Raw genomic sequence first — 22,406 nt, 5'->3', positions numbered from 1 at the left:
CATCTGTCTCCATTCTCCTCCAGGTGGCTAGACTGTGTCAGACTGTCAAAGATCTGAGAATGGCAGGAGAGAAGCCAACCCTTTGAAGAGGTCCCTCGGAAAAGTTGGGGACACTGGATATATGAACTAGCTCTTTCCCTCCCCTCGAAGAAGCTGGGAGCTAGGAGTTCTCTTCTTGATCATATTGTACAGTGCCAGGGGTAGGGATTCTGAAGAAAGGATGTCCTGAATCTCACTACTTGCTTTGGTGAGCCTAGTTTCATGTTCACCAGGATGCATGAGCCTTTCAATCAGCTTGTGGATTTCTCACAATAGGAATTTGTCCCTGAATTGTTGCTGAAGTGGTGTGTTTGTTGGGGGGAAATGGGGGCCCAGGGCTTCTTCCTTGTCATCTTGCTGACCCGTTATGCATTTTAAATGTTTGAGACTTGCTTTTTCTTATCGTTTTTATTGTTATTTACTTTGATTTCTCTACTCTTTTAGAACATTCTTATTTACTTTAATGTCTGTTTCAAGGTTTAAACTTGGGGGGGGGGTGTCACAGATTCCTTTGAAAATCTGATGAAAGTTATAGGCATTATTTCCAGTGTAATCTATACATGCATACTCAAATAAAATGTGCTTACAATTTCACTGGGTTCAGTTCTAAGTTAAACTCTGGCATATACCATAACTTTTTTATTTTCACATTTTAGCCTTTAATCTTAGAAAATTAGAGTCAATGTGAATACTTCTGTGGACAACCACCCACCCCAACTTTCCTTGACTTCTTAAGATCTAGACCGTCTCACACTGTCCAAGAAGAATCTTGATGGATTAATGAACCCATATGAAAGAGGCAAACCTAAGTTTTACAACCAACCCACATTTTTTTAAACTCATGAACTATTTTCTATTTTCTAATGAGAGTTTTTAAGGAGACGAGATGATTCAGGTCCTCTGGCCAGTAGTCAATAAGAAGACAGTTCCTAACTGGAAAATTACTTAGAGATCCTCAAGTAAAATTAAAATGGAATATAAGTATTAAGCAAATATTTTTGAACTGAAATAAGTGATCTCTTTAAAACTTACTTTTTAAGATTTTTCTCTTATAATTCGTATTATAAGGAAAAAGAGAATCTACTGCCAAGAATTTCCTCCAGTGTAAGTTCTATAAGACCAGGAACTCTGGAATTTTACAACATATTCCCAGAGTCTAGAGCAGTGCATTTTGAATAAGTGTTTGAGCAATAAATGAAAGAGTAAATGAATAAATAACTCTGATGAAAAGGAAACTGTGTTTTAATATCAACAGGTTGTGGAAATGATTTTTACCTCTTCTCAATCTATGGATCTACCTCATGTCATTATAAAAATAAGTCATTAAATAAGAAATTTTTTAAAACAAGAAAAATGTATTAAAAAGTAAAATTATATTTAAAATAGGAGCCATGTAAATATAATAATCTAAGAGATCAAAAACATAAGATAATTTAAGATAAACCTAAATATTAACATCATTCACAGAAGTGTCTCATATCTTTTTGTTCCTTTCATACTCCTATACTACTTTTGTTGTATTGAGTAAATATTGTATAGTGTAACATTTAAATTTCTGTCATGATGTTTTAATTGTATAATTTTAGTTATTTTCTTGGTGTTTTTCTAGGGCTTAGAATATGCATCTGAACTTATTTATTTCAGGTATATAGTGACAAGTTTAGTGAGATATAAAAATGTTACTTTTGGGGCTTCCCTGGTGGCACAGTGGTTGAGAGTCCACCTGCCGATGCAGGGGACACGGGTTCGTGCCCCGGTCCGGGAAGATCCCACATGCCGCGGAGCGGCTGCACCCGTGAGCCATGGCCGCTGAGGCTGTGCCTCCGGAGCCTGTGTTCTGCAACGGGAGAGGCCACAACAGTGAGAGGCCCGCATACTGCAAAAATAAATAAATAAAAATAAAAATGTCACTTCTGTATATGTTTATCACCTCTTCCAACTTTTTGTGCTATTAATGTTATACATATTACATATATATATGTTACAAACCCAAAAGTATATTATTACAATTATCACTTTATAAAGTGTTATGTCCTTTAAAGGAGCTAAGGCAAAAAAGAAGAACAAGTATATATTCATTGAGTTTGTTACATTGACAATACTATTTATCATATTTCTAGTTCTTTTCATTTTTTCCTGTGGATTTAAATTACCATCTAGTATTATTTTATTACTCCAAAACAGCTTTGCTTCCACCTGCTGTCTTGTGCTATTATTGTCAAATACATTACATTTATGCATGTTTTAGACAAAATACAATTATACAAATATTATATTATACAATTGTTTTTTAAATTAGTTAAGAGAAGAAACGAGTAGAAATTTGAATTTATATTGTTTTATAATTACACAATTTTTTACCAGCACTCTTTATTTTTTTTGTGGATTTAAATTACTGTTTGTGGTCACTAGCTTTCGACCTGAAGAACTTCCTTTAGTATTTCGTATAAGGCATGTCTGTGGTTTAGATATAATTTTGAGTTGGTGCTTTTTTGGGGGTGGGGGGTGGTTTGGATATATGTTCAGAAGTGAAATTGCTGAGTCATGTCATAGTTCTGCTTTTAATTTTTTGAGGATTCTTAATACTGTTCTTTATAGTGGCTATATCAGTTTACAATCCCGCCAACAGCGCACAAGTCTTCCTTCCCTTCTGCATCCTTGGCAGCATTTGTTGTCTGTTGTCTTTTTGATGATGGCCATTCTAACAGGTATGAGGTGATACTGCATTGTGTTTTTGATTTGCATTTCCCTGATGATTAGTGATGTTAAGCATCTTTTCTTGTGTCTGTTGGCCATGTGGAATTCTTCTTTGGAAAAATGTCTGTTCAGGTCTTTTACCCATTTTTAAATTGGATTATTCATGTTTTGTTTGTTTCTGAGTTCTATGAGTTCTTTATATATTTTGGATATTAACCCCTTATCAGATATATGGCTTACAAATATTTTTTCACATTCTGTAGCTTGTCTTTTCATCTTGTTGCTTATTTCTTTTGCTTCACAGAAGCTTTTTAATTTGATGTAGTTCCACTTGTTTACTTTTGATTTTGTTGCTTGTACTACAGGTGTCATATCCAAAAAATCATTGCCAAGAACATGCCAATGACCTTTTTCCTATGTCTACTTCCAAGGATTTCATGTCTTACATTTAAGTCTTTAATCCATTTTGAGTTAATTTTTGTGTATGCTGTAAGATAGTGGAGGAGTTTCATTCTTTCCATGTTGCTGTTTGGTTTTATCAATGCTGTTTATTGAAGAGACTGTCCTTTTACCATTGTTGATTCTTGGCTCCTTTGTCATAAATTAATTGACCCATATATGCACGGTTTTATTTCTGTGCTCCTTATTCTGTTTTGTTGATATATGGGCTTGTTTTTATGTCAATACAATACTGTTTTAATTACTATAACTTTGTAATATAGTTTGAAATCAGGGCATGTAATGCCTCCAGTGTTGTTCTTCTTTCTCAGGATTGCTTTGGCTATTTGGGTATATAGTGGCTCCATATAAATATTGGGATATTTTCCTACTTCTATGAAAAATGCCATTGTAATCTTGATAGGGATTTCATTGAATCTGTAGATGGCTTCTGGATGTATTGACATTTTAACAATATTCATTTTCCCAATCTATGAACATGGGATACTTTTCTATTTATTTGTGTCTTCAATTTCTTTCACTAATTATTGTTTCCAGAGTAGAAATCTTTCACCTCCTTAGTTAAGTTTAGTCCTGATATTTTATTGTTTTTGATGCTATTTTAAATGGGATGTTTTTCTCTATTTCTTTTCCATATAGTCGATAGTGGTAGAAACATTACTGATTTTTGAGTGTTAATTTTGTATCCTACAGTTGTACTGACTTTTTCAATTATATCTAACAGTTTTTTTTTAATGGAGTCTTTAAGATTTTCTGTATATAAAATCATGTCATCTGCAAATAGAGATAATTTTACCTCTTTTCCAACATTTTCCTATGTTTTCTTTTATTTCTTTTCTCTCGTTGTCTTGCCTGATTGCTCTGGCAAGGACTTCCAGTTCTATGTTGAGTAGGAGTGGTGAGAGTGGGCACCCTTATCTTACTCCTGATTCTAGAGGAAAATATTTCAGCTTTTCATGATTAAGTATGATAATAGCTGAGTGCTTATTATATATGGCCTTTATTGTGTTATATTCCTTCTATACCTAATTTGTTGAGAGTTTTTATCATGAACAGAAGTTGAATTTTGTCAAATGCTTTTTCTGTATCTCTTGAGATGATCATATGACTTTTTTCTTTCATTCTATTTATGCGATGGATCACATTTATTTGCATATGTTGAACCTTCTTTGCATTCCATGTATAAATCCCACTTGATCATGGTGAAAGATCTTTAACTGTGCTGCTAAATTCAGTTTGCTAATGTTTTATTGAGACTTTTTGCACCTTATATTCAACAGGGATTGAACTGTAGTTTTCTTTTCTGTTAGTGTCCTTATCTGGCTTTGGTATCAGAGTAACGCTGGCCTCATAAAATGAGTCTGGGAGTGTTTCCTCCTCTTTGATTTTTTGGGAGAGTTTAAGAATAATTGGTGCTAATTCTTTAAATGTTTGGTAAAATTCACCAGTGAAGCCATCTGGTCCCGGGCTTCTCTTCATTGGGAGACATTTTATTACTGATTTGATCTCCTTATTGTTAATTGGTCTATTCAGACTTTCTGTTTATTCCTGATTTGTTTCGAGTAGTTGTGTTTCTAATAATTTTTCAGTTTCTTCTAAGTTGTCCAGTTTGTTGGCATATAGTTGTTCATAATGGTCTCTTAGGATGTGTCATGTCTCTGTGGTATAAATTGTAATGTCTCATTTTTCATTTACAATTTTGTCAATTTGGGTCATTTCTCTTTTTTTTTTCCCTTAGTCTAGCTAAAGCTTTGTGATTTTGTTTATATTTTCAAAGAAACAACTCTTAGGTTGGTTATATTTTCTGTTGTTTTCCTGTTCTCTATTTCATGTATTTCCTCTCTAATCTTTATTATTTTCTTCCTTCTTCTAACTTTGGGATCATTTTATTATTCTTTTTCTACTTTTTCTGCTAACTTTGGTCTCAATTTGTTCTGCTTTTTCTAAAGATAGGACTTGTTTTTTTTAATTCAGTCAGCTATCTTATGTCTTTTGATTGGAGCATTTAGTCCATTGACATCTAAAGTAACTATTGATAGGTATGTACTTATTGCCATTTTATCACTTATTGATAGATATGTACTTATTGTCATTTTGTCACTTGTTTTCTGGTTGCTTTTGTAGTTCTTCTCTGTTGTTTTCTTCTTCTATTAGTTTCTTCCCTATGAATTGATGATTTTCTTTAATTGAATGCTGTGTTCCTTTCTAGTTTTTGTGTATCTGTTGTAGGTTTTTGATTTATGGTTACCATGGGGTTCATATATGTTGACCTGTAACTATATCTATTTGTTTAAAATGGGTAGTCCTTTAAATTCAAACACATTCTAAAATATCTACACTTTTTACTCCCCTCCCACACATATTGTTTTTGATGTCATATATTATATCTTCATGTGTATCCTTTACTGACTATTGTAGTGATAGTTGATTTTACAATTTTTTGTTTTTAAATATTTGTACTAGCTTATTTAAGTGGTTGATTTTCATCCTTTACTATGTATTTGTCTTAACTAGTGGGATTTTTCCTTTATAGATTCTTTCTTCTTGTTATAGCCTTTTCTTTTCCACTTAGAAAAGATTCTTTAACATTTCTTTTAGGGTAGGTTTAGTATTAATGAACTCTTTATGTTTTTGCTTGTCTGAGAAGTTATCTTTCCACTTCTAAATGATAGTCATGCTGGGTAGTGTGTCCTAGGTTGCAGTTTTCCCCTTTCAGCACTTTGAATATATCATGCTACTCCCTTCTGGCCTGTAATTTTTTCTGCATAAAAATCAGCTGATAGCCTTATGAGGCTATCAGCTGATTTTTGAGGGTTCCCTTGTATATGACACTTTGTTTTTGTCTTGCTACCTTTAGAATCCTCTCTTTAACTTTTGTCATTTTAATTATGATATGTCCTAGTGTGGGTCTGTTTGGGTTCATCTTGTTTGTGACCCACTGTACTTACTGTACCTGGATATCTATTTCCTTCTTCATGTTTGGGAAGTTTTCAGTCATAATTTCATCAAATACATTTTCAACTCTCTTCTCTCTTTTTCTCAGATCCCTATCATGCAAATGTTGGTTTTTCTTTTAGTTTGTTTTTCATTTCAGTTACTGTATTCTCCAGTTCTGATTGGTTCTTTTTTTATATTTCTAGTTCCTTGTTAAATTTTGCACTTTATTAATCTATAATTTTCTCTCATTTAGCATTCTTGTTACTAATGGTTTGAGCTCTTTATCTGGTAAATTATTTCTTTCTGTTTCATTGGTTGTTTTTCAGGAGTTTTCTCTTACCTTTTCAATTGAAACAAAATTCCTTTATCTTCTCATTTTGCTTAACTTTCTCTGTCTCTATGAAATTAGGTGAAACAGTAACTTATTACAGTCCTGAAAGAATGTCCTTGTGTGGAAGCATTTCTCTACAGTCTGTGTGTGCCCAGTGGCCTTGATGGGAGAGCTAGATCTGACAATACTAGTCACATCTTTCCTCAAGGTGTGCTTGCAGCTATCACCTTAGTAGGAGGTGGGGCTGGAGAAGGAGTGGCTAGGTCCAGAGCCATGAGTGAGCTGGGGCTTTTCCTCTGCTCAGTGGCTGTCACCACCCTGTTGGGGGAAGGGGCCTGTCCCAAGCTGCTGGAGCAGAAGCCCTGGGGGTCATGTTCAAGCCGGCTCTGTCTGTTCCCATTAAATGTTTGCTCTTCCCACACCCAGCACCGGCACTCTCACCCCAGAGGGAAGCAATGATGGGGCAAGAGTGGCTAGCATGTGGGCTTGGTGTGGGTTAGGGCATAAGCTCTGGTGGTCCGGCCTTGGCAGGGACCTGGACTGTTTCCAATGCACTGCTTGTGTGAGCACCAGTAATGGTTGCCCCTGCTTTTCTCAGTTGCTGCTTTGTGTCTGAGTGTCCTTTGTCCCTCAGCCACAGAGCCCTTTCCCCAGTGTGGAGCTGCATCATGAGTGACCACTCTCCTTAGGTTGGTACACAGGCTAGGGCAGTTCCAGGAAATCAGCCAGCCACCCTGCAGTCTCAATGCACCCCCTCTGCACTGTTTCAGGAGCAAGGGAGTTTGTGCATACTCCTCACAAGCAGGCTTCCCACAGCCCTGCTGTTAGTCCCACCGGCCCTGGAACCAGACAAGTGGGCTTGCCTTCCCAGTGTCGGACCCCAGGGCTGGGGTGCTCAATATGTGGCTCAAACTGCTCATTCCTCAGGGAGGGTCTCCATCTGTGTAGTATCTCTTTTCTTCTGAGTCTCCTCCCAGGGGCACAGGTCCTGACCTGATCACATCTCTTCCTTCCTACCTGATTCTGTGGGGATCTTTCTCACAGCTTTGGTTGTACAGGAATATTTCTTCCAGTCTCTGCTTACTTTTCAGTGAGGATTGTTCCACATGTAGATGTATTTTTGATGTGTTCGTTGGGGAGAGGTTATTTCCACATCCTCCTACTTCACCATCTTGATCTTCTCTGATCTCAAAACCACTCTTCTGCTTAAAACTCTGCAGTAACTGTCCATCCCAGTGACCTTCCTGTTCTTCAAACATGCCAAGTGTGTTCTTGCCTCCCTAAGCATACTTCCACCTGGCCTTTTGTACTTGTCATTTGCTTTACTAGAATGTTTTTCTGAGATTCTCACTATAGCTTGTTTCCTCTTAGCAATACTATCCCAATCCAGCCTATGTGAAAAGCAATTCACTTATTATATATTTAGTGTTTTATTTCTATATTATCTAACTCTACTTATTAGAGAATATAACATTCATGGTATTACAGACTTTCTTCTCTTCAGAGAGCACATAGTGGTCATTTTCAAAATACTACTTTTTCCTTGAAAATCCATTCTTTTCTTTTCTTTTAGCAGTTGAGTAACTACTAGAGATTTTGTTAACCAATTTTACTTGCAGCTAAATGTGTTCATCTGACTATGTTTTTGTTAGATTTGTAAGTGAACAGAATTAATGACTACAACTGCTGCTTCAAATACTTAAATGGTAACTATACCCCCTTTGTTTTCATGCCTTTCCCTTCCCATGGGCTGGAATGCATTAGTCATGTGGGTTAATGACAGTGTCTTTGAGTATGCTGAGGCAAGATTGAATTATTTTATGGAGCAGCGCTGCTCCACCAGTGTAGACTGCATGTGAGAAAAGTAAAATTCTGTCTTATTTGAACCAGTATAAGTTTTATTCTCAATATATTTCACCCTAACTAATTTGTAGATCATCAGTGAAAATATCTGAATGAAGGAATGAACAGGTGGAGCCCACTTTAAAAATCTGAGAAAGGGAAAAATTGCTTTCCTTGGTCATTTTTGTTTTTCCTTTGCTATTTAATAATGTAACAGTAAAGTTCCTACCTGTTTCATCATTTTAATTCAAATGATTTTGCTCTTTTATCACATATAATGAATATTATTGGTTTTTGGTAATTTGTCTTCATGATATTGAAGTAGTTTACTTTGATATCCTCTCTTACAAAAAATTTAAAATAAAGATTGGCTGCTGAATTTTATCCAATGTCTTTCTTCATCCATTTATATACTCTTACATTTTTCTCTTCATTAAATTGTTTATGTAATGAGCTTTGTAATACTTGGTCATAGTCTTATTATTCTTTGCTTACATTGCTGGATTCTTTTTATTAGCATTTAGAATTTTTGCATCTGTATTCAAAGATTATATTGGTATATGGTTTTCTTCTTATTGCCTTATTGGACTGAGTAGGACTTTGAGTACAATGTTGAATAGATAGGGTGAGAGATGTTATCCTTCCCTTGTTTTTGATCTTACAGAGCTAACATTTAGTATTTTACTATTGTGATATTAGTTTGTTGATGCCATTTATCTAGTAATATTTTGAATACATTAGGTTAAATAAAACGTAATACAGTCATCGCTTGCTATCTGCAAGAGATTGGTTCCAGGACCTGCTGCAGATACCAAAATCTTCAGATGCTCTAGTCCTTTACACTTGTCCCTGTGTACTTGCGGGTTCCGCAGTGTGGTGGGTTCAACCAATAACAGATAGTATAGTACTATTTTTACTGAAAAAAATTCATATATAAGTGAACTCACGCAGTTCACATTTGTGTTGTTCAAGGGTCAAATGTATTAAAATTAATCTCACCTATTTCTTTTTACTTTTTTCTTAGTGTGGCTAATAGAAAATTTTAAGTTACTTTATGGCATGCATTATATTCTCTTGGACAGTACTGCTGTAAAGTAGTTTTCCTAGGTGGAAATAAGTTATTTCTTTACTGGAGAAGAAAGATAAAAAGAGTTTATATTTGTTAACATATTTCTATAGATAATTTAGTCATGTTCTCTCTGACATTATATTATAAAATGCATAGCCAGATGTAGTTACAGAATTGTTTGTGCATTCATGTCCCCAGAGATTTCTCAGCACTCATTCATCCCTTGATGAATGTTGATGAGCCAGCCCTAATGCCTAGCTTTATATAGTAATAATATGAAAACAAATATTACATTAAGTTTACCACTATGTTTTGCAAGATGTAAGTGAACTCATAAGTAGTTTTCTTTTTTTTTTTTGCAAAAAAACTAAATGACCATTCTCCCCCCCCCCCACTTTATATTCAGCCACTTGTTCTTGTATAAAAAACATCAGGAAAAAACTATTAGTGAAAGTGAAAAAAAATGGATTTGCAAACACAAAGGATTTGAAGATAAGCTCTTTAAGGATCTCTTATTTCATCCTGGAACCAATATAACAGAAAAGCATGCATGTTGGAAACATGTAAGTATAATTATTTTATTACTCTTCTTTGAAATATTTTTAAGACACTATAGTTATAGTTTATATTTTATTAGTGATAATTTCTTTAATCTCTTTTAAATGTCTTCCATTGTTAATATTATGCTTGAGATTTTCTTGATGTGATAAAAGTCATATAATGTAGAATAAATGTAATTTTTGTGGTGTATTAATCACTCTTAACAGAACCATTTTATAATTTATGCTTTATATATGTGTTTTCTCTTAATAATTATTGGAAGTAGTTATTAATAGTAATATAAAATATATTCTCAGTAGCTGAAAACATAAAGAAATATTTAGTTTATTAAAGGCTGATAATTATACATATAGTATAATATTCACTCAGTATTTTGTGCAAAATCATCTATTGCTTTAAGGACACAATAAAAATAGAAAGAAATGTATATTTATTGAGTACCTACTATGTACCAGGCACTGTGCTAGATATTTTGCATGTGGTATGTAATATATTCTTCACAATACTGTAAGAGGTATTTTTACCTCTTTTTTTATGATTAGGGAAACTAAGGCTCATAGGGGTTGATTAACTTACCAAAAGCCAAACAGTTAAGTGACATTGGTAGGCCTTAACTCGAGATCATCTCACTCCAAAGTTTGTGCTTTTTTATTTTTAGAATTTTGTTTTGCTTTTACCATTAGGTAATGGTAAAAATGAAAACTCGGCATTATAGTATAATTAACTGGAATGAACTTTTTATAATTTATAAAGCACTGTGTTTGTCTGTAAACTCCTTCATATTTGCACCTGTACCTGAATAGCCTGAGCTACAAATGTTTCCATTACATGAACATAATTAGAAGGGAATACAAACTGTCCAGACTGACATTAGTCTGATTTCAATGTAATTGAGGACACATGTTCTAGATATAGTACAGTAATGTCCTCAAGCCCTTAAATCCCACCAAAATTTATCCATTGAATAAAAACATAGGTTTAAAAGGCAAATGTATCTTATGCAAAACTTTTTCCTCATTAGCATGCAGGGCCAACTGTATTAATTTACTCCAGATGATAGTATGCTCCATAAAGTTTATGTGAAGTGTCTTTTGCCCTCTTTGTAGAATATAAACATGTTGATTTCAGGCATGTCACCTGCTTTTTATAAGCTTTATTTAGAGAAGACTTTCACTGATGTATACTGATATCCAAGTTGGATATGGGTATGTTGTATACTGATAACCAATTTGGATATACTGATAGCCAACACCCATATATAAATGTAGATGTATATATACCTATCCATATATATGTATATTTGTATATATGTTGTGTCATGGCAAGTGACCATTATATATACATAAATAGGAATAATATATATTATAAATGTTATGTTATTTAATACTTATGAAGTTACATGTAATATACCATTTCAAGATTTTGGAAGTATTTTGAATGTTATAAATCTTTTGCTAAAATATATTAATTATAAGGAGTTTTCTAAAGCTCTTTGATATTAGTAATTCTACTAACCACATCACTACTAATGTCATTTATTAAAAATTATTCTTTCATAGTCTATAAATATGTACATTTTCCTATGCTTTTTTCATTGTTTATAGCTACCATTCATACAACATTATGAAGTCTTCAAAGCTAACTTTCTTATAGTAACTGAAATAATTTTTCATTGTAAGATTCATCTTTGAATCTATTTCTTCTATATATAATTGTCATTCCATCTTCTGCTAGCCTCATTTTTAGTCTTCTCTTCAGCTCACTCAGTTGATATATTATTCTTTTATTATTTTTACTACTCACATGTCTAGTCTTTAGTGACTTGGAGCTTGATTTATTAGAAGCTATAGTGAGAGCAGTTAATACTATAGAATACCTAAGAGAACCTAGGATCCAGAAAACATTAAAAGAGTTAGGGAGTAGGGAAAGGGGAGGGGTTGAGAAAATATCAGCATTTAATACTGGGAGTGCATTAGAGAAAGATACTGTGAGCAAAGTAATGTAAAGCTTAATCAAGAATGGAATTCGAGTTTCAGTAATTAGATAAAGCAATCGTTGGTCTGAATCTGCTCCTGTTTGGGGATGAAATATGCTTGGTCTCCCAAGGGCTTAAAATTTCTGATATTAATGGTAATCTAAAATGGAAAGAACCAGAGGAGTGAGTTCAAGTCACATTCATTTAGGAAATACTGTGGTGCAAAGCCAGAAGTCCATATAAACATCCAGAATTAATGGTGCAAAAATAAACTGTAAATGATATACAGAACCAAAAGTTAGAAGCCATGATGAAAGAATCTGATAAAAAACTGGATTGGAGTAGAAGACATTGAGGATCTAAAACAATTGCTAGGGATATTATTTATCCATGGCTTACAGATATTGGTCAGAGGGTGGTTTTTCTTCTGTTATTGAATAGACTGACATAAATACAGAATTATGGTGGTCAATTAGATCAAACTTTAGGGACATTTGTTTATTACTATGTGGGATTTTAGGGAAATCTAGATACTATTATGATGGGTTTTGCTGGGGCACCCAAGGCTATTTGAAATCTGCTTTTGCACAGTCAATCCTTTTACTCAAAAGTTACCAAGGAAAATATATGTACTGGGAGTAATAGCAAACAAAGCAGTTCCTAACTGAGGCTTTGGTCTAAAATTCCATTGCAAGATTTTAGTAACCTGGGCTAGACTATGAGATATTCTTTGTTACCCATGCTTTTTTATCTTGAATAGTTATTTCCTATATTGCAAACATGAATTTTAGAAGGGGTATAGTATGAAAGAAAGTCACACTCATTATAGCCAAAAGGACAGAGATTAAGAGAAGAGGAAAGAAATTTGCCATATATTTATCTCAGAGAAGATTAGTTGCCCTCTTTCCTCTTGCCTCCACACCCTCACATTTGAAGCTTCCTTAAGCTGGTTTAGTCATATGTTGTTAGGAAGGAAAGAAAGCATCTAAGAGGTAAGAAAGAGTGATGGCCAGGAACCCTTACTGTTATAACCTCATGGAAAGATAGAACAAATCTATGTGTTGTGGATCTCTGTTTTCTTTGACAGCCCACCTCCTAGAATCATGATCTAATTTTTTCTTAGGACTTGAGCAACACCCTCTTGCCTTGAAGCATTAATACTGGAATTTCACACCCTTTATCATGACTCATCTTCTGGAGAGTGTGCATATGTTCTCCCTAGTTATCAATAGAATGAGGAAAAAGATCCATAGGGCAAGCCAGTCAATTTCTCTGGAAGAGATTTCTTACATTGAACCACTTCTAGTGCATTGACTGTTCACATCTTGTTCTCCTTTATGGCATTCTATAATTCCTGGAAACATAATATGGCAGTCATCTATACTAAAGTAAGATTTGCTTTAGAACTGATGATTTGGTTGAATTCTAAGATATTTTTATTGATTTTCCTTTGGTTCCAAAGGTACATTTTTCTCATGACTAATATGGATGGAACTATATACATTCCATGTTGAATACCATTTTTGTAAAACAAAAAAGAGCAAAATATACTTGAAGATAATCCTCCTGTGAACCCTTTCCATTGATTACTATTAAATACATTTTCTTAAAGGTGTGTGTGTATATATATATGTATATATATATATATATATATATATATACATATATATATACACACACACACACATACATACCTGAGGAACTGTTTGTCTTTTAATATATTATAATTTTTAATAAGGTTTCAAAAATATAAATTAACTTTTTAATTGTACCACATATGCATTAAAAATACATGAAAATCACAATCATCAATCTGTTAATAGTGGTTATTTAAGAGGTAGAATGTTAGGTGATTATTCCTTTCTTTCTGACAATTTTGTATATTCTTTCTAATCAGAAATCATGTTTTGTTTATATAATAAAAACAAAGATTTTGCATTGTGGATAAAAACATTTTATCTCCATTTTTTATAATAAAAATATAGAAATATTGTCTTCAGGAACCTCTATTTTATGTTATATTCCACATTAGCAATTCTCTTTTCTTAGTTAATAAACATTATTTTTAGAGCACTTTTAGGTTCACAGCAAAATTAGCAGAAAGTATAGAGAGTCTCCATGTTACTCCCTGTCCCCACATATGTACAGTATCCATTATCCACATCCTGCACCACAATGGTATATTTGTTACAATCAAAGAACCTACATTGACACAGCATTATCACCCAAAGTCCACTTTACATTAGGGTTCACTCTTGGTGTTGTACCTTCTATGGGTTTTGAGAAATACGTAATGACATATATCCACCATTACAATATTGTACAGAATAGTTTCACTGCCCTAAAAATCCTCTGTGTTCTGCCTATTCATCCTTATTTTCCCCTAACCTTTGGCAACCTATAATATTTTTACTGTCTCCATAGTTTTTCCTTTTCCAGAATGTCATATAGTTGGAATAATATAATATGTAGCATGTGTAGCCTTTTTAGACTGGCTTCTTTCACTTAGTAATATGCATTTAAGTTTTCTCCATGTCTTTTCATGGCTTATTAACTCATTGCTTTTTAGAACTAAAGAATATTCCATTGTCTGGTGGTACAACAATCTATTTATCCATTCACCTATTGAATGACATCTTGGTTACTTACAAATTTTAGCAATTATGAACAAAGTGGGTATAAACATCCATGTGCAGGTTTTTGTGTGCACACAAATTTTCAACTTGTTTGGATAAATACAAGGACGCGTGATTGCTGGATTTTATGGTAGGAGGATGCTTAGTTTTGAAAAAAAAATAACTGCAAAACTATCTTCCAAAGTGGTTGTACCATTTTGCATTCCCACTAGCAATGAATGAGGTTCTTGTTGCTCCACATTTTCACCAGCATTTGGTACTGTCAGTGTAAGTAGGTTTTGGCTATTCTAATAAGTATGCAATAGTATCTCATTGTTGCTTTAATTTGCAATTCCTTAATGACATATGATGACATCTTTTCAGATGTTTACTTACCATCTGTATATCTTTTACTGGGGTATAGTTCTCTTTTTACTATTAAAAAAATGTAATGATTTATAATCACATGGCCTATGTGAGTAAGAGAGGAACGAGACGACTTTACCTTACTCAGGGCTGCTGCTTTGCACGTTGTATGAGTGCATTTACATCACAGTCTGTGTGGATGACATTCCCTGGAGTTGTGTGGAGCACAGCTTGCATGGCAGGGTGAAGTTGTGCTAATATTAATTTTACAAATCCAAGTTACTAATTATATTTGAGTTTGGGGTTTTTTGTGCCTACTTTGAATTCAGGTAAATAGGGGGGCAGGGAGAAAGAATAATCAGCTCCATAGTTTTAGAAGCCAAAAAATAATGAAACGACTTTTTCCCTCTTCTCTGTTTAGTTTAACAGTAGATGATACTAAGAAAGTATTGTGAGCATTGATCTCATATCAGATTCAGGAGGTGTGGAATGGGTCACCTTATTTTATTATGTGGAGAGTTAAAAAGAAACTTACGGTTAGATATTTCATTTTTTTAACTTCAGTGTTTTGTGAAGAGTCTTTCCTTACACTGGAAAGTGGCCTTTATTATCAATGAGTTTCTGGGATGTTGTACTAACTTAGGAAAGTCTTAAGAAAAAAGCTTTGTAATGACATTCTTACACGCTCTTTGTTATTGCCTAACAGTCATTTTCAGGCCCCATCAGCAATACAGTTCATTTCAAATGGGTATTTTTTTGAATATTTAGAGTGTCCTTAGCACTGTAACAAATTCTAAGGCCTTGAAGATTGCCATAAAACAATTCCTATGCTGGAACTTGTAGGGAGAGGGGAAAGAAATAGGAATAACTTACTAGGTAGGGACTGATTATATAAAGTATGGAACTGAAAGGAGTATACAAATTCAAATACAGTTTAGTCAGTTGCCTACATCTAAGGATCTGATCAAAGGAGCTGGAGTTGTCCTGAGTATTCAGACTTATGGGAAATAATGGCTTTTAGGGTCAGGTAGAAGTATGAGATATTTATCAGAAGAGTCACTAAGGGCTGGCAGGTGCTAAGGGTAATTTAATTTAAGTTTAATTCACCTATGTTTTGGGGTCCAAAGAAGCAAAACTGATGACTTAAAAGTGAAGCTGTAGCTTTTTGACTTAATCAACACATAATGGGCTAACTTTATCCATTTAATAAAATTTCGCAGATGTTTACTAGGTGCTTTCTAAATATCAGGTCCCCTGCTTGTCACTGGCAGTAAAAATAAAATAAGTAAAGCCTGTCCCCTTTAATCAAAGATTTTACTGAGACTGCAAGGAGAAAACTTGGAGCTAAATGAATAAGATTAGGACAGAGGCATACAAGGGTAATATTAGACACCATTTGTGGCTGCTCAGATGCAAGGAGTGTGGCTAGCTGACAGCTCCAGCTGTTAGATTGTTCAGGGTCCACCTCTGCTTTCAAGTCGAGGTCACACTATTCTCTAGGCAGCCTTCAGGCAATTACTAAGTAAGGCAGTGTTACAAGGGCCTGGCCATTATTACTCATTGTTGGACCTTCAGATAGAGACAGACTTTGCTTCAGAGCTCCTGGTCGGTTGGCAGAAACTTGACTCTCCCTGCTTAATCCACTTCCTCCGTTTTCCTTTAAAGAGTATTACTTCCCAATAAACCTTTTGCACACTTAAATGTCTTGGTATCTCCTTTCTGGAAAAACCTGTGACACCATATATTATGCTTGACTCCATAGATATGGATAAGAAAATTTTTATAACCAAGCAATTTCAGAATTATTTTTAAAAAGCAGCAAGTGGATGCTAGATTAATACATAATCTGAGTTGTTCAACTGTGAGGGTTGCCAAGGTCAACAGAGAGATCACTAGGAAAATGAGAGAATTGAGCAGACAACTTATCTTATAGCATAACACATGTGGGAAAGGCATAGGGACAGGAACTATGAAGTTCTCATAGTACCTTTCAACAAATACTTTGTGAATTGAGGTGAATAAAGGAAAATTACGTGACTTAAACCTGAAATAGATAGAAATTAGGAAAAAAAATTATAAGGGAGGGGCTCCCCTGGTGGCGCAGTGGTTGAGAGTCCGCCTGCCGATGCAGGGGACACAGGTTCGTGCCCCGGTCTGGGAAGATCCCACATGCTGCGGAGAGGCTAGGCCCGTGAGCCATGGCCGCTGAGCCTGCGCGTCCAGAGCCTGTGCTCCGCAATGGGAGAGGCCGCAACAGTGAGAGGCCCACGTACCGAAAAAAAAAAAAAAAATCATAAGGGAGATACTTATAAATTATGCCAGATGGTAACTTTCTTGGCATCTTTTAACATCTTGCAAAACCAATTCTGTTGGTCCCATGCACATACCTAAGAGCTGTAATATCAGTAACTTACGATACACTGACTCTCTCCTAGGGGTCACAAGACAAATATAAATACAAATGTAAGTAAAAATTCCTTTATTCTTAATATTATTCAATAAAGTGTCCATTTTTCCTTTATTGAAACATATGTTTTTTGTAATCATAGTTCCATCTCAGCTGTTCACCCAGAACACTCATATATCTGCATGCTATCCTGACATTTTAGAACCAGTTAGAGGACAACTGGCACTGTAACCACAGAACTTTTTTTGTTAAAATACACAATGTGGAAGTTATCTTTTACTCTGTGTATAAAGATATTGTGTCTACATTTCCAAGGACTACAAGGAGTATTCCTGCCTGAATTATTTCATGCAGAGACTGGAAATCTACCTGGTACCCTTCAGCTTAGCTCTCTTCAATATTCAAAGTTTCTCAGTCTTTTTGGGCAACTGACTCAGAGGTGAAGACTGATTTTATAACAGGAAGAAAACTGGATCAAATTTATGTCCTTCTGTCCTGCCTCATTTTCCAGACTGTAGGCACTTTGCCACTCCTTTTTAAGACAGGTTTTCTGGCATGATCATGGTTTTCATTCTGTGCTTCTGAAACCATATCCCTATTGCACATTTCCAGATAGCTGTCCTTTTGCTTATTCTTCTCCTTGCCTAGAAATAAAATAAATTTGCTGTAGGCCCCCCTCCTTGTAAGCTCCTGACCTATTACTGTAATTTCTCTTTCCATTTTGCTCCAAGTTATTAATTTTCCCTTCTAAATGACATCCCATGGTTCATTTGCTCTTCCCTCTTATGTCAAAATTTGATAATGAATTTTAAAAATTTGTAAAAGTTAAATGATTTTGATTTGTAAAACTTAAACTCCTTTGGGAATGTCTAAACAAATAAGCTAACATAGTTTTATTAAGAAACATGCAGATTTAACTTACATCATACTTATCATTAATAAAAGATAACTTTTTTATGTTGACCACTTTTATTCTGTACTTGCTTTTGTTTATTTTCTTTTTCTTTATTTGTTCATATCCTTTGTTCATTGTTCTATTGGTATGGACTTGCTATATAGAATTTTACTCCATTTAACTTGGAAGGGACAATTTCAGTGAAATTTTCCCTTATCATATGTTCTTTCCAGTTTATCACTTGTGTATTAGCTTTATCTATAGTGTCTTTTGCTGTTCAGAAAACTAATTCTAATGTGGTAAAACCAGTGAGTATTTGGGGTGTCTATTCTTCATAGAATGCTAAAAAATGTTCTTCACAGCTCTAGGCTTATAAAAAGATGAGTTATTTTATTCTGACATTTTTATGTTTTTATATTTTTACTTTTATATATCATTCCACTTGGAAATTATTTTAGTTTGGGGTTGTAGTAAGGATAAAACTACATATTTGAATGAAATACTGCCATTTGCAGCAATGTGGATGGACCTAGAGAATATTATGCTTAGTGAACTGTCAGACAGAGAAATACAAATATTATATAATATCACTTATATGTGAAATCTGAAAAATAATAGAAATTGAAGTATATGAAAACAGAAATAGACTCACCATATAAAAGACAAATTTGTGGTTACCAGAGGGGAGAAGGGGAAAGGGAGAGGGACAAATTAGGGGTATGGGATTAACAGATACAGACTACTATATATAAAATAGATAAGCAATAAAGATATACTATTTAGCACAGGGAATTATACCCATTATCTTTTAATAACCTATAATGAAGTATAATCTGCAAAAATACTGAATCACTATGATCCACACCTTAAACTAACATATTATAAATTAACTGTACTTCAATTTTTTTAAAAAAAATAATTAATTTTAGAGGAACAGAAAAAAACTTTGTATTTTTGTATATAGTAAATTATTCCAACACCATTTGTTAATTATTATTCTACCAGGTATTTAAAATAGTACATTTATCACATGATAATCTCCTTGTATCTAATTATTCGAAAACAACATCATTTTAATATTTTAGCTATATGATGTTGATTTGTGATAAGGCAAACCAATTTTCATTATTATTGGCTATTTTTGTGTTTTATTTATTCAAATGAAGTTTAAAATCATTTTGTGTATTAAAAGGTATTTATTTTAATGGCACTGTATTTAGAAAGTGATTATGGGAGAATAGACATGTTATAATGTTGAGTCATTTGCTTAAGGACCTTTGTATATATTTCTATTTATTCAGTTATTTCTATGATTTTCACTGAGGTTGTGTAGTATTATTCACGTAGCTCTTGCACATTTAAGATTATTCCAAAAATAATACGTAAAACATAAAAACAGGGCTTCCCTGGTGGCACAGTGGTTGAGAGTCCGCCTGCCAATGCAGGGGACGCGGGTTCGTGCCCTGGTTCGGGAAGATCCCACATGCCGCGGAGCGGCTGGGCCCGTGAGCCATGGCCGTTGAGCCTGCGCGCCCGGAACCTGTGCTCTGCAACGGGAGAGGCCACAGCAGTGAAAGGCCCCGCGTAAAAAAACAAAACAAAACAAAACATAAAAACAATTATTTTATGTTGAGACTTGAATTTTTTTTAAATTATAATTTCAGACTAGTATTTTTATAAATACTAGTGTTGATTTTTTTAGTCACTATCTTGTTATTTGAAATGATTTTTCAGTTTATTCTGTTAGATTGTCAAAGTATTCTTTAGAAAATGATCACTTTTCCTTTTCAACAATCATACTTTTTCCTATTTTTCTTGTTTTCTTGAGTAGATTTCAAATTCAAGAATAATATTGGTGGTAAATGGGTATTCTTGTAATTCTTGTATTATTTCTGATTTTGATCCTAATACCACTATTATTTCATCTTGAAATATGATATTGCAAAATTTCTGGTAGGTACTCTTCATCATGTTAAGAAAGTATCTTAGTACTGAGATGTTGGATTAAATATAAAGCACAAGTATTTGTTGAACATTATTACATGCCTTTTCTAATTCTATTGAGAGTCTTCATTTTTTTTTCTAGTATACTAAGGTAATGAATTAAATCAATATATCTTGTTATTTTGAACCGTGCTTGCATTCTTAAAACAGACCTTAGTCATTGTGTGTTTTTGTTTGAATGGGAATCACTCAGTTGGGATAGCTAATACTTATTTTAAGATTTTACCCTCTGTAATAATGAGTGAGGTTGTATTGTTTTCTTTTGGTGCCTGCTTTTTGAGGACAGTGGTCTGTCTTAAGACACTTTCTTTTTTCCTATGCTTTGAAACAATTTCAGGAATATAGGAATTAGGTATCTTTTGAATATTTACTAAGGAGACTTGCCCATGCAATTGTCAAGTTCATATGACTTTTTAAATTGTCAAAGACTTGTAAATCTTTGACAACAAATTTGGTCATTTCTCATCATTATATGATTCAGATTTTAGGAATTCTTAAGTAGCCTTAGTAAACAAATTTTGAATGTAATTAAAATTGTCTCTTTTAACTAAATAATTTAAAAGTTATTACTTTGTATCATGTTTATCTTTATTTTCTCTTTCTGACTTTCCAGCATTTTTTTTTTTTTTTTTTTGCGGTACGCGGGCCTCTCACTGTTGTGGCCTCTCCCGTTGCGGAGCACAGGCTCCGGACGTGCAGGCTCAGCAGCCATGGCTCATGGGCCCAGCTGCTCCACGGCATGTTGGATTTCCCGTACCGGGGCACGAATCCGCGACCCCTGCATCGGCAGGCGGACTCTCAACCACTGCACCACCAGGGAAGCCCTCCAGCATTTTTATAGATATACTTTTAAGATATTTTTCACACTTATTTATTTGAATACATAATTTTCTCAATTTTTTTCTGATTTCTAATGAACATTCAACATTATACCTTTATTTACCTTTCAGTGAAGATAATACTATATCCTATAGTTTTGAGAATAGTAGTCTCATTTTCATTATTTTCTTTCCCCCTCACATCCCCTTCCTCTCTGGCAAACACCTGTTTTCTGTATTTGTAACTCTTTTTCTGTTTTGTTGTGTTTGTTCATTTACTTTGTTTTTTAGATTCCACATACAAGGGGAATCATACAGTACTTGTCTTTCTCTGTCTGACTTATTTCACTTAGCATATAACCCTAGAGGTCCATCCATGTCACAAATGGCAAGATTGTTCTTTTTTATGGCTGAGTAATAATCCATTCTGTGTGTGTGTATCTATATATAGATGTATAGATATCACATCTTCTTTAACCATACATCTATTAATGGACACTTAGGTTTCTCCCATATCTTGGCTATTGTAAATAATGCTGCAGTGAACAGAGTGGTGCATATATCTTTTCTAATTAGTGTTTTCACTTTCTTTGCATAAATATCCAGGAGAGGAATTGCTGGATTGTATGGCAGTTCTATTTTTAATTTTTTGAGGAACCACTTTACTTTTTCCATAGCAGCTGTACCAATTTACATTTCCACCAACAGTGTATCAGGGTTTCCTTTTCTCCACATTCTCATCGACACTTGTTATCTGTTGTCTTTTTGATAATAGCTGTTTAGACAACTGCAAGGTGATATTTCATTGTGGTTTTGGTTTGCATTTTTGTGGTGATTAGTGATGTTGAACATCTTTTTATGTGTCTGTTGGCCATCTGTATATCTTTCTTGGAAAAAATGTCTGTTCAAGTCCTCTACCCATTTTTAAAATGGGTTATTTGTTTTTTGATGTTGAGTTGTATGAGTTCTTTGTATATTTTTGATACTAATCCCTTATTAGATATATCATTTGCAAATATTTTTCCTATCTAGTAGGCAGCCTTTTCATTTTATTAACAGTTTCCTTTGCTGGGCAAAAACTTTTTAGTTTGCTGTAGTCCCATTTGTTTATTTTTGTTTCTGTTTCCCTTGCCTGAGGAGGCATAGCCAAAAAAGCATTCCTAAGTCCAATGTCAAAGAGCATACTGATTATAATTTCTTGTAGGATTTTTATTCCTACAAGTTTTCAGGTCTTATATTTAAGTCTTTAATCAATTTTGATTTTATTTTTGTATATAGATTGAGAAAGTAGTCTAGTTTGATTATTTTGCATGTAGCTCTCTACTTTTCCAAACACCATTCATTGAAGAGGTTTTTTTTCCCCATTGTATATTCTTGCCTCCTTTGTTTTA

General features: G+C 34.0%; 1 protein-coding gene across 1 annotated transcript in view; it reads left to right on the top strand.

Annotated features, from left to right (window-relative positions):
- The window catches only part of LRRIQ3 (leucine rich repeats and IQ motif containing 3), a 234,601-nt gene that overhangs the window by 106,941 nt on the left and 105,254 nt on the right, over nucleotides 1-22,406 (top strand). The window contains exon 6 of the mRNA XM_060005966.1: nucleotides 9,781-9,937. Coding sequence (XP_059861949.1) covers nucleotides 9,781-9,937 — 157 coding nt within the window. The remainder of the gene's footprint in view (nucleotides 1-9,780; nucleotides 9,938-22,406) is intronic.

The sequence above is a fragment of the Delphinus delphis genome, chromosome 1, assembly GCF_949987515.2.
Source record: "Delphinus delphis chromosome 1, mDelDel1.2, whole genome shotgun sequence".
Classification (NCBI taxonomy): Eukaryota; Metazoa; Chordata; class Mammalia; order Artiodactyla; family Delphinidae; genus Delphinus; species Delphinus delphis.
Note: the sequence above shows the minus strand (reverse complement) of the source record. Positions and strands in the feature narration are given on the sequence as shown.